The 13,571-nt window shown below is 36.8% G+C and overlaps 1 protein-coding gene across 1 annotated transcript in view; it reads left to right on the top strand.

Moving 5' to 3' along the window:
* LOC105470179 (mucin-19) overlaps nucleotides 1-4,303 on the top strand; it is a 191,360-nt gene extending 187,057 nt beyond the window's left edge. Inside the window, exons 182-185 of the mRNA XM_071071871.1 lie at nucleotides 1,218-1,328; nucleotides 2,603-2,642; nucleotides 3,291-3,399; nucleotides 4,036-4,303. Of these exons, the coding sequence (XP_070927972.1) occupies nucleotides 1,218-1,328; nucleotides 2,603-2,642; nucleotides 3,291-3,399; nucleotides 4,036-4,219 (444 nt within the window). The 3' untranslated portion in view covers nucleotides 4,220-4,303. The remainder of the gene's footprint in view (nucleotides 1-1,217; nucleotides 1,329-2,602; nucleotides 2,643-3,290; nucleotides 3,400-4,035) is intronic.
* Nucleotides 4,304-13,571: the final 9,268 nt, after the last annotated feature.

Here is a 13,571-nt window from a genome sequence, read left to right as displayed (position 1 = left end):
TTTTCCCCACACCCACTTCCAAAGGAACATCAAATGTAACACTCACCAGGACTCTTCAAAGGAGGAAAACATAATTCTTGATCATTAACTACTCAGCAGTAGAGCTTCTGAACAAAATTTCCCATGGGCCTTGCCAGATGGAGAAGACATACTTTGTAACATTCAAATCAATGAACAGAGTCAAACTGTAATTATAACCAGAAAGATCAGATGGTCAAGCTGTCAGAGATCAAATAAGAAAACCCAAAGGGCTAGAACTCTATTATGCAGCTACAGCAACACAATATATTCAAGGCTGGATTTTGACAACTAATTTGACATTTTGGACAGTAATTTAACTTTTTAGAAAAAAGTATAACGAAGCCATAAAAATCAGATGATTCTCAAATTGATATTAACACACTTGAAATGGTGATAGTAAATATTAAAAAATCTAAAATGAAATATATGTGGTATATTAGGCAATAGATAAAACATCCTATGAGAGTTTTACTTTGATAACCCATTTATCACACTCACATTTCTACCTGGACTTCTTAAATTTTTAGTTTCCAAAGTTGATCTGACTTAAACCTGTGGTAGTTTTTTAACAAAAAATATGATGATATTTAAGAAACAAAAGGAAAGTTTTCTTCTGATCATTTATAGTAAAATTCCAATTTATCAGAAAGTTCATCTTGTCTGAGGCCGTGAAATAAACGCAGTTTCTCAAACTGTTGTTTGAATATTTAACATAAGCTAATTATAAAGTAACAGCAGAGAGCTTTAAAAGTATAGGAATATAGGCCAAGATAGAAGCAAGACATCTTGTGAGACTTGTCATTTGTTTTAATATGATAAGCCTATTTTGTGCCATTTTTCCCCCACTTAAATTTCTCGTTTCCCCTTAAGCTTAGAACATAACAATTAAGTGCTTGATCACTATAAAAAAACCTGTCTTGAAAATTTCTTGAAAATATAATAGAGTCTCTGTTGGTGAATCTTCATTTGAGGATTGAGAATCTTGACACATTTTGTGTCTCAATGAACAAATTTGGTTTATTCATGGAAGTGAAAGACTTTCAAACCATCTTTTCTTTACTATTAACCTAATGACAAAGTGCCTCTGGAAAATCACTAAACATGAATTTGAATTTTTAAACTGATATTCTTGCAAACCTCTAAAAGAAATCAAGGTGAATAATTATTTTGTTTTTGTCCTCCTCTTTTCCTCCCAGATTGGTGCTTCATTCGATGACCCCAGCAACCCCTGTGTCTCCTATTCCTGCAAAGACACTGGCTTTGCTGCAGTAGTCCAGGACTGCCCAGAGCAGACCTGGTGTGCAGAAGTAAGTCATCTTAACTAATGAACACTGAGGTTCAGTTCTCATATCAAACCCTGGCTGGGCGCAGTGGCTCACACCTGTAATCCCAGCACTTTGGGAGGCCGAGGCGTGCGGATCACCTGAGGTCAGGAGTTCGAGACAAGCCTGGCCAACATGGTGAAACCTCGTGTCTACTAAAAATATAAAAATTAGCCAGGCGTGGTGGCAGGTGCCTGTAATCCCAGCTACTCAGGAGGCTGAGGCAGGAGAATCGCTTGAGCCCAGCAGGCGGAGGTTGCAGTGAGCCGAGCACTGCACTCTAGCCTGGGGAACAAGAGTAAGACTTCCTCTCAAAAAAAGAAAAATCAACCTGTCTTCAATCTCATTAGAAAATATTTGTGTCTGGCTATCAGACATAAATATCTGGTAGATCGTATAGCTCTTTAAACAAATGCATTATATCCAGAGCCCAGGTGATTCCAGACATGCTCATCTTTTATTGTTAAGTATATAGTTTTTTTCATATCAAGAAAGGCTCTCATGCTTTGCAGGCTTTATAAAACTTAATTTAGTGCTCATCTAGAAGGAGTCAGTTATTATAGAAAGCATTTTGCTATTTCTAAACTAAAAAACTCACTAACTTTTAAAAATAGCTCAAATAATTATCTATAAGGATACCAATTTTTCTATATAATCATGTCTGGGTACTTTAGATCTTTCTTTGTGTCACAGTGCTCTCCATTTCTGTGCTCCCCAAGTATGGCTGAGTTTTATATTAATGAATGCTTAAGTTTCAATTATTAAGGGAGGTTTAAGTTATCATTTTTCTTTCTGAAGATATAATTGATAATATGGTTTAATGTTTTATTTTCGAGCTCTAATACCGGATTTCAGTATTTATCATGCTTTTACTTTGTTATAATTTTAAACCTATCAATTTCTCAAAGGTGCAGCTTCTAATTGTGAGTTTCTAGTATGTAGTAGTAATATTATTGTTAAAGCATTTTTCAGTAAGTGAGAAATAATCTAATATTATTTAATGTTATCTTTAACAAGAATTCAGTTTAAAGCTTATTTTTCCTTTGCCCATTGTTGAAAAATTTTAGTCATATTTTTATTACTAAGCTGGTGTCTCTCCTTTCCTGCCTTTTGCTTACTAGATCTGGGGTAAGATTGTCCATCTGTTCCATTTCCTCTCTGTGATGTGATGCATTTTAACCAATTAAGAAGTGTTGTATTATTTACAGAAAAATTTAGAACAACGTTTCTCGTTTTTATCTTTTTTCTTACCCCTACAGGAAGACAGAATCTATGATTCAAAAAAATGTTGCTATACATGTGAGTAAAGTTAAGTTCTGCACAGAGAAACATGTAAGCTGTTGACAAAAGTTTAATTTCTTTAAAACAAATTGGCAGATCATTAAGAGAAAGTATCTTGTATTTTTAACACAACAGGTAACCTAGCCTATCTGTGTAACCTTCCATTGGATATTTGTACATAATGTATTATGGCTATGTATTCATGTTGACTGCAACATTCTTCTCAGTAAAAAACAATGTTTACAAGGGAACAAATGTAATTTTCATGGAAAAGATTAGCTTGTTCTTTTGACATCAGCAAGTTGTGTTGTAAATGGTGTATTAGATCATAAGGATAATCAGTGATGAGAAAATGGATGTCAAAAATAATTCATCCACCCCTGTTTTTGATGGATGTCAAAATAATCCGTCTGCCCATTTCTTCCCCTCTCCCTTCCTCTTACTTCTCCCCTCAACCCCTTCACCTGTGATAGTGTGATAGTGATAACAGGAACAAGATACCAGTAATCTGAGTATTAACCAGCTACCTTGTAATGGTGCTGAGATGGTTAATCTCCTCAATCATGTTGTGAAGTAGTTGCTATTATTTATAGGTTAAGAAAATGGAGGGTTAGCAATTGTTAATGTTAAACCTCACTTCTGACTCTCTTTTCCTTTTCGTTTTAGGTAAGAATAATTGCAGATCTTCCTTTGTGAATGTGACTGTTATCAACAGTGGTTGCAAGAAAAGAGTTCAGATGGCAAAATGCGCAGGGGAATGTGAAAAGACTGTCAAGTGAGTTCTTTGAATGTGTATCGTGTGTTAACTTTGTAACCTTGTGGAGAAAATGAACCTTTTCAAATATTACATGGAAAAACTTTTATGTGAGGGCAATACTATTTTGTTATAAGGACCAAATGAAAGAAGAATCTAAGATATTAAGATCTGAGAACTAAAATATTCACTTAAAATAGTGATGAGTCATTCCGAAGTAGTTTTCTAAATATGCCAAGCATGATACCTTTGTAACAAATGTACTCATCTTCATACAGTGACTACAGAAAATATTTAAGCAAAGAAGTGAATTTCTTGAATTACTTACACTTGAAATTTAGATAGTATGTTTTTCCTTTATGTACACTTTTATGTATAGATTAATATAGAGATAATAATCTCATATTGTTATATTTAACATTTTATTTAATTTACTTTTTCACCATAATGCTCCAATTATGAGATTATAACTTCTTTTCAGATTTCTTATCACTGAGCAACATCAGAGCTTTACAGTGACAGGGGAAATGCAAGGTCTAGAAAAAGAATAAATTGGTTACAAGGCTTGCTAAGTCACTTAGACAATTACTGTTTGAGTAATGATGTCAATTTATCTTTAAAATTCTAAAAATGTTTATTACTGAATTTTTCTTTTAGGTACAATTATGATACCTTACTCTTGGAACATTCATGCCTTTGCTGCCGAGAAGAAAACTATGAACTCAGAGACATTGTACTTGACTGTCCTGATGGGAGTACAATCCCTTACCAATACAGGCATATCACAACCTGCTCTTGTTTAGACATATGCCAACCATATACGACTTTCACGTACAGTTAATGCTGACATCACCTTCCCAGTTTTAACAGGCCTGGTATTTATAAGTGAGGAAAAATAATCATTAAAATAGTGGGAATAACTAAACATTTGTATCTCACTCAAAACAATGAGTTCTCATTATGAGGAATTTTGCTCTCTCGTGGACTGGATCTGAAAAATAAACACAACCTGACAAGCAATTCATGAGCAAGGGTATTTATTTTACAGCAAAACGAATTCTGCAAGTCTAGCAGAAACTGGATCATATCATGACTCTTCAATATATTTTCCTTTTATCCTTCAGCTTCTTATGTCCTTCTCCTGTTTCATTTCCTTCACTTATTGAAAATGTAGACTTGGTTTTCTTTTCTCACTTCCTATGCCAGTTGCATCACTCCTCCCATCCTACTACAACTCCTCCTGCTAGGACACTAGTGACCTTCTTATAATTCTGCCTACAGGGTCTGACAGCGTTTCCATTCTTCCTTTCTTGAGACATTTTTCTCCTTGTTTCTATGACATCATTTCTTTTTTCTTTCTGTGACATCATTTAAAATTAATGCTCCTACATTGTGTGGACAGCTTTATTTCTGCCAGTCCTCTAAAGTTTAGTTTTCCAGTTGCATCCTGTTCTGCTTGTCATTTTACTCAGTCCTTGTCCAATTTCATCAATTTAAGCAGATGTATTTACACGTTGAGGATTTCCAGTCTGTATCACCAACCTCAACCTCTGAGTTTCAGACACATTGATACAACTTTGAATTTAACACCTCTCACTGGATGCTCTATAGGTACCACAAACTCAGCAAGGCCAAAACCAAAATAAATATCTTTCTCTATCTAACTCAGTCCTGTGCTTGTATATTGTGTACCAGTGAAGTAGGTAGCTAAAAAGAGAGATTAGACTGAGGCAGGCAGATCAAGAGGTCAAAGAAATCGAGACCATCCTGGCCAACATGGTAAAACGCCATCTCTACTAAAAAATACAAAAATTAGCTGGGCATGGTGGCATGCGCCTGTAGTCCCAGCTACTCAGGAGGCTGAGGCAGAAGAATCACTTGAACCAGGAGGTGAGAGGTTGCAGTAAGCCAAGATCGCACCACTGAATGCCAGCCTGGTGACAGAGCAAGTCTCCATCCAAAAAAATAAAAAAGGGAGAGGTTGAGGTTGACTAATATTATGGCTGTCATCTTTAATACATTCTACTGCCTTGTTATTTCACACACCTCCTTCTTCCTGAACATATATATTCAAATGTGCCTTGGATAAATGATTTACATAGGTAAAATGTGTGCAGTTATTAACACTCTTACCCCCTTCCTAACATGAAGGCAAACCCAAATTATCATAACCTATTGATGAACCAGTTCTTACTTTTCTATATCACTTTGACTAGTGGTAAATTTAACTATCATCAAACACTGTATGTCTAATGGTGGAGAAGGAAATAGATGTGTTAGTATATTGGTAATTGCCACCAAAGGTGGATAACAATTCCTTATGAGTGGGCATTACAGGTCTCACTTCTACAGCCAGTCCCAGGGCCTTTGGCTTTCCTCTATGTCTATCACTGGTTGCAGGTTTTCCTTCCTCTCAATGCATACCAGAGTTCATCATCTCACAAAATTATGAGGAGCTTGAGCCCTTGAAAATCCAAATGGCTGCGGTTGCAGGAGTTTCTTTAATAGCTTTTACCTCAGGAAATAGTAGATAGAGCACAGAGTCAACATTATACCCACATTACAGTCCTTACCACGTGGTAGCAGCTCTATTTTCACCTAATAGAATTAATCATCCCAGATAATAAGCTGACAGCATTTTCTGCTTAGTAAGCCTGCTTTAGACTTATGAGAGACCCCAAATGGCTAGCTGGGAGTTTCAGAACAAGGGAGATAAAATGAATGTTGATTTCTGGTCTAGCTAATATATTACATCCTGCCAACAGCACACCAACTTCACAGGGTAGTATCCCTCAGCTGGTATCAGAGTGGAGGGCTCAGTAGGCTAATCTTTAAGGTTTACCATCTGTGAATAATAAAGTATAATACATTTATTGATGTATGTATGCAACTTTCTTTTCTTTGATTTGATGCTGTATGAACTTTTCTTCACTTGAAAATAAATTCCTTTGGTTAGAAGCAGTGCTGCACAGCATTTCACGGCATGAATAAAGTATTCAATAAGCCTATAGATAGAAGTGCTAGTCTAGGCATATTAGACATAAAAAGGAAATGCCAATCCATACTTGGGTATCTCAGAGAAAATAAATGCTGTCTTCCCACCACCAGAAAAGGATCAAAGTTGTCTCCTTTTTACCAAGTATCTGAGTGACATGATAGTATGAAAATGGAAGATCACTGTCTTCCATTTATATCACAGTACCATGATTATTGGCATGGTGGTATCCCAAGTGGCTTCAGTGGAGGGAATTTAGGCTGCTGAACCCATGTATGACCCTCATTCCTGCTACAATTGCTACCTTCTTCTTTAAGCATCCACTTACGTTCAGGTATGGATATATTCTGAATTATTCATACAATTCCCCCAACCCTTCTTGACATTCTCCATTTTTTCTCTCCTCAAGTCCTGCGCTATCTATACAAATTATTTGCTGTGTCTGAGAAATCAGTGTGAATCCTGACTTCAGGTCAATCTTCTGCCAAGCACAGTGGCTATAGAGAATTTTCCTTTACAGTTGTTGTTCACAGCACTCCTAAGGTAGGCTCACTTTTCACTGACACTGGGTCTGTAGGCAATCTAGCTTTGAGTCTTTTCATCCTGTGTTAAATGGTTATAAGCAATTCCTCCTCTAAGCAAAAGGCATTAATTCAGAGAAATGTGGCAGCCAGATAGTAGTGCATTGTGAGCCTTAAGAAATGATTGCTTGGATCTGACCTTCTGACTTGTGCCTTTGAGACCTGAATGGACTCTATTCTGTATATATGACTTTGGATTGATGATGGATTGCTGCTGAGAATGCCCAAATCTATGGCAACATAGAAAAGCTAATGCCCCCTCCAGGATGAGGGGTTTTGGTTCACAGTCACCTGTTATTTTAGTATTGGCAGAAAGCTAGTATTTGCTGAAAATAGAAGAACTGCCTCAGGAGGTAGCGTGGTCTTGCTCCCAAAGCTCTGAAGCTGCTATTGCTATGACCATTTTACGACTTGTCATTGGCCCCTCTGCTAGGTTTTACTTTTCTGTTACAGATTCTTCTAGAACCATTGGATCAACACAGATTATGAGTTAAACATTGAGGTAGCTTTTACCAAAACCTCGATAATCTGAACTGATCTTATATTTTGTCTGAGTCCCTCTAGAGTTATCAGGTCTTAGGTCATCCAGTGAGTAGACCTAAGAAAGACATTTATATCCGTATAGGTTTCTTGATGTTTCCAAAATCCAAAATCCAAAATCCACTAATCCATCAATCTTGATGTTTCCAAAATCCACTAGGGTCTATTTCCTAATGTAGGTGAACAAAGTGTGAGAGCATGTCCTTCACTTCAATGATGAGGACCCACTATCTTCATATTACTAAGATTTAAGCTGATTACAGAAAAAGCCAATATAACAGTGACTTTAAAAAGAAAGGTATTTCTCTCTCATACACAAAACTGGGTAGGTGACCCAGAGGGGCATGACTGTGCCTAGTCTCTTCAGTCTTATTGCAGAATGCACTGTCCAGCTTCCATCTTGTTGACCCACAATGGTTCCCACTAGCTGCTACCATCTCATTCTTATTCCAATCAACAGGAAAGTAGAATGGGAGAGGTGAGTGTGTGCTCCTCCTCCTCTGAGGGCAAAACTCAGAAGTGGCACACGTACTTCCACTAACATTCCATTGACCAGAATTAGAGACACAACTATCTGGAACCACAACAAATGCTTCCAGAATGAGGGTCTATAATCATTGGGGATCTTCATAAAAATACAGATTATGAATTTCATCCTGAGAGGTCCATTTCAGTAGATCAGAAAGCAGGTAGCTAAATCAGTTTTTGCGAGTAAAATTCCAGGGGCCATATTGTTCCATTTAGTAACAGAAACATCTAGAAAAACAGCTACAGTTTGAGTCATCATCAGACTAAGATTATTGTGAGGGATATTGTGATGCACTGCTCAGATTCCCCTTCAGAAAAACAGGGTTTATTCCACAGCTGCTGAGAGTGCTGCCAGAAGACTGCTTTCAGTTGTCAGCCTCCTTAGGGGTTTGCCTCAGCTAAAGACAGACACGTCCCCCACTGATATGTCCACCTTCTGGAGAAAAAAGGGGGCATCAAGTGAATGGTAGGGGAAAGTGGAAAGGCTGAGCACTCTCTCCCCAACTTGGTCTACGAATTCTTTACTCAGTAAGTTGCTGGGGCTTTCACTGAAGATGCACGATGCCTTGACTTCTCCCTCCTCCCAATCTTGTTTCCTTCCTTCTCTTCCACAAATTTGGATTCCAATAACACTTTATAACGAACCTGCTGCATGTAAATCTCCATCTTAGAATCTGCTCCTAGGGAGCACAACCTGTGCTGCTTATAGGAATTTAACATCATTCTCTAGAGTCCATCAATTATTTGTAGCATTCAAGTCTGAGAATTTAACGGGGAAGGTAGAGAAAGCGGCCTACCTATGTCTTTCAAGTCTTTGATGGTGGCTTCGAAATGAACTAAATTGTGTGAAGCCTCCTCTACTACCCTATCTCTCATTCCCTTTCCCCCTTCGGTTGTACAAATAAAAAATATTTACTTTCCTATATGCCAATGAGACTATTTTAATAGGCTCAAAAGACAACTGATCCTACTGTAAAATTGATGACAAGGAGTAAAGTTGATTACTGACACTCAAAATATAGAACTGTAATTTTGTCGAAACACTTTGAAAACTCAATATTTCTGACTATTCTATCTTTTTCTCTGCCTATAATCCACCCCCCATATACTAGTCACTCTCTTTTCATCATCTGCCTTTCTACAGTTGGTAGCCCTATATATACTTTTAATTACAGTTATTGTTAACATTTATTTGTTTTTATTATCCCTTTTAAAGTAAGTTTTCAGAGGGCAGGAGGTTTGTATCTCTATCCCACAGCCCTGCCTCTAATACCTAGAAGAGGACGTGGCATAGAGTAGGTAATCAATAAACATTTGTTGAGATTTGAATGAAAAAATCTAACAAAGGCAGCCAGTTAAACAATTCAGTTACTTATCTAGGAATATACTCATCAAATATTTTTTTTGCAGTGAAATTGAAGGTTCTTGTTAGTAATTAAAATTAATTATAACTAATTAATTATTGTTAAAAACTCTGTTTTAAGAAAACTATTCATGGAAAATTGCCTGCATTCAGGCTGGCCATTCTTCATATACTAAATTATATTCTTGGAGTAAATAAATGAGAAGGTGACATCTCCTAGTATATGTCTTCTCACTAGAGATATAGAATGTGGAGCAGTTAAATATGCAGGCTATGGAGCCAGACTGCCTTGGTCCAAATATCGGTTCCCCCTACCTAATGCTATATAACTTAGCCTTGCTTTAAAAAATAACATACTTACTGAGATGTAACTCACATACCATAAAATTCATCCTTTTAAAGTGTGCCATTCAGTGGGTGTTAGCATATTCACAAGGTTGTGCAACCCTCACTTCTATATAATTCCAGAATATTTCATCACTCCAAAAGTAAACCCAATACTGATTAGCAGGCACTGCCCATCCTCCCACACCCCAAGTCTCTGGCAAACACTAAGCTACATTCTATTTCTACAGATTTGCCAATTCTAGACATTTTATATAAATGGAATCATACAATATGCGACCTTTTGTGCCTGGCTTCTTCCACTTAGCATAATGTTTTCCAGGTTCATCTTTGTTGTATACATCAGTATGTCATTCCTTTATACTGCTAAATAATATTTCATTATTTGAATATATATTTTGTTTATTCATTTGTAGATATTTCATTGTTTCCATATTTTAGCCATTATGAGTAATGTTTCTATGAAAATTCATGTTCAAGTTTTAATGTGGATATATATTTTCAATTCTCCTGGGTATATACCTCGCAGTAGAATTGCTGGGTCATATGGTATCTCTATCTTTAACATTTTGAGGAACTGCTGAACTGTTTTCCAAAGTGACTGCACCATTTTACATTCCCATTAGCAATGTTTCTCTACATCCGTATCAATGCTTATTATTGTCTTTTTAAATTGTAGCCATTCTAATAGGCTATTTAACCCTTTTATACCCAATTTTCTTATTTGTAAAACAGAATAAAAATATTTACTTCTGAGGTTTGAGGTTGTATAAACATCTGCTATCATATTTTTGCAATCTGTGATTATTCTGCTTTTCCTCAACCTTGCAAAGCAGCTTACGACAGTTCTATGAACTGATTTGCGTACTGCTTACTTTATCTCTACTTAGAGAAATTGACAAAACAGAAATAGACGTAACATTCTTAAGTATACAGGAAATAACTATTTCATGATAGTAATTCGTAAGAATATCTACAATTAGACAAGGGTATTATCATAATCAAGTTTTGTCATAAAGAAATATGTCAAGCTTTGGGAATTGAGAAGATGGTAGCAATACAGGTCAACGCAAAATTTCATTATGCTCTAAATGTGACAGTCTTGCTAATATCACTATTTTAATAACTATCTAAAAATTTTAAATTACTTTTATAATAATTTTATTATGTCCCTGTAAACAATGTTCCATGGTTCTATTTTCAAAATTGAAGTAATTTGTTTTGGAAATCATCTTTGTTCATTTTATTTCTATTGTTAGGCTGGTTGGTAAATAATTGAGATAGAACTGCCATCTTTCTGGAATTATCAAAAGCCAATTTCTCTTTCACCTATATGTAGGAATCCAAACTTGCCAGCAAGAAAATTCCAAATTTGTTACCGTGTAGGATAAAGGAAGGGACCAACATCATCGTTCATTCTCTCTTTTTATCCATGGCATAAAGACACCAGCTAATTCATAGGGTGGTTGTAAGGATTAAATGAGATCCTTGATGTTTGGGATTTCCTTAGAAAATGCTAGCTAGTCACATGTAATGCCATTCTTACTGCTTTCCCTGCTTTACTTCTCTCATCTCTCAGAGACCCTGGCTGGTTCTCCCACTCTCTCTTACCCTCTCCAGGGCTGGAGTTACTTGATGCCGACCTCCAGTTACAGTCCTGCATCAACAGGGTCAGTTCCACCTCTAGCACCAGCTCCCACCCAACTTTCTACACAATTGTTGCTAGTTTGACATTGACTTTGTGCCTCAACTCTGCTACCTGAACTTTCATCTTGTTCCTGAAATCGAGACTCATTTTGTTCTCCAATTTTGGTGACTGGCCAAGAAAGAGGTTCAGCCTCTAGGAAAATAGAACCTCTGAGAACCTGAACCTCTTTCTTGGCTCTATTTTTCTAGAGCCTGAACCTCTTTCTTGGCCACTCGCCAAATAGCACCATCTCAGAAGGTTGGCCTTATTATTTTACTATTTCACCTCCTCCTTCCCCTTCCTCCTCCTCCTTTTCTCCCCTCCACCTCACTCTCTGGGTCTTGGATTCTGCTATTAGGAAACACTCTTCTTCTCTCTTACCTGTAGTGTGCCTTGATTTCCCAACATATTTTGGCTCAGGTAATTTTGTTAAACTAGCACGTTACTTAGGCAATACTGCCCTCAAAAGAATTCTATTGCCCTGGGCAATAACTCCCCCATTATACAATGCTCACGAAACACCTTCTGTTATAGATTATTGAAGGTCATTGAAAGAGTTGTCCAGCCATATTGTTTGATTTGCATGGGGCCCTGAAGTCTTGTGACAAAGAATATAAGCCTGTCCATAAAGACTTCAGGCATAAATAGACCTATTTTGTTTGTAGGTTAGAATTACATTTAACCTATTTGAGATTGAGGTCTTATTGATGCCAGAATCTTCATGAAGCATCAACTATTTCTTTTATGAGGGTCATGAGAGAGCTACATGCTTAAGGAAAAATAAGAGTGGGATACAAGCTGCCCTGATACTGTTAGCCAGGCTTGTCCCAGTGGCATATATGAAATATTCCCTTCTCTTTGGATGGTAATAGAGGTCAGACAAGGAAACAAAGTGTTTCCCTATCTTCCTAATTCCCTATATTTGAATCTATTTCAGTGAACTGAATACCAAGTCTATGGTCAATTATTGTATGGCTGTCTCAGAAAAGAAATAAATGGAGTGTCAGTGAAATACTGCCTGCATGTTTGTGTAGCTATTTCTCTTACGTTTTTCATTATGCCTATGTATCCACCTGCTTCTAATAATGAAATGAGCATTCTAGTTGTCTTGACACACTTTGTAATTGGAAAGTTATCAAAAGACATCATTAAAGTTAGCATTAATGTCCCATAATATATTTGGCTGAGAATTCACCTACTGTTCAATTTTGCTTTTCAAATCATGTCCAGTTGTAAAATCCAATCTGCACCAGAGAGTATTATGTAATAGACACCACATTGATTTGTTTAATAATTATTTACTGAACAGCTACTATTCTAGGCCTTGAAAATACAGTGACTCATAAACAAAGATTCCTTATACAGAGTTTACTTCTAGTTCAGAATAGTAGTACAGTTTACATATAGTTTATGTGCTACTAGTATATATAATAAATATATCCAGTAATTTACATATAGTGTGAATAATAGGAAATAAATAAATAGGAGCTCTGAGAAAAATGAAACACATTGCTAAGACAGAAAGTGAGAGCATGATGAAGTTACTTAAAACAGACCTGGTGTGGTGGCTCATGCCTGTTATCTTAGCACCTTGGGAGGCCAAGGTGGGAAATTGCTTGAGCTCAGAAGTTCAAGACCAGGCTGGGCAACACAGTGAGACCTCATCTCTACTAAAAATAAAGAAAATTAGCCAAGCATAGTGGCACACACCTGAAGTCCCAGCTACTTGGGAGGCTGAGGTAGGAGGACTGCTTGAGCTTAGGGGTTTGAGGCTGTAGTGAGCCATGATCAGGTCATTGCACTCCAGCCTCAGGGACAAAGCAACACCCTGTCTCCAAACAAACAAACAAACAACTTAATACTGTGTACTAAATGTATCAGGCCAGGCTAGGATATGCTGTCATTAAAAAATTAACTCCAAAATCATAGTGGCTTATTACAAAAGTTTCTCACTTATGCAAAGTCTACTATGAGTTTTGTAAACTCTCCAAGACAGTAATCCTCCATGTAATGACTCAGCAATCAAGATCACTTTAATCTCGTTGACATCTCAATATAAGACCATCCAGTTGTGATGGAAAGAAAGAAGTGAGATTAGAATATTCCCAGTGACTCAACCCAGAAATGACACATTTTATTTCTGCTCACAGTCTA

The sequence above is a fragment of the Macaca nemestrina genome, chromosome 10 (assembly GCF_043159975.1).
Source record: "Macaca nemestrina isolate mMacNem1 chromosome 10, mMacNem.hap1, whole genome shotgun sequence".
Classification (NCBI taxonomy): Eukaryota; Metazoa; Chordata; class Mammalia; order Primates; family Cercopithecidae; genus Macaca; species Macaca nemestrina.
This window is presented reverse-complemented; position numbering and strand designations above follow the sequence as displayed.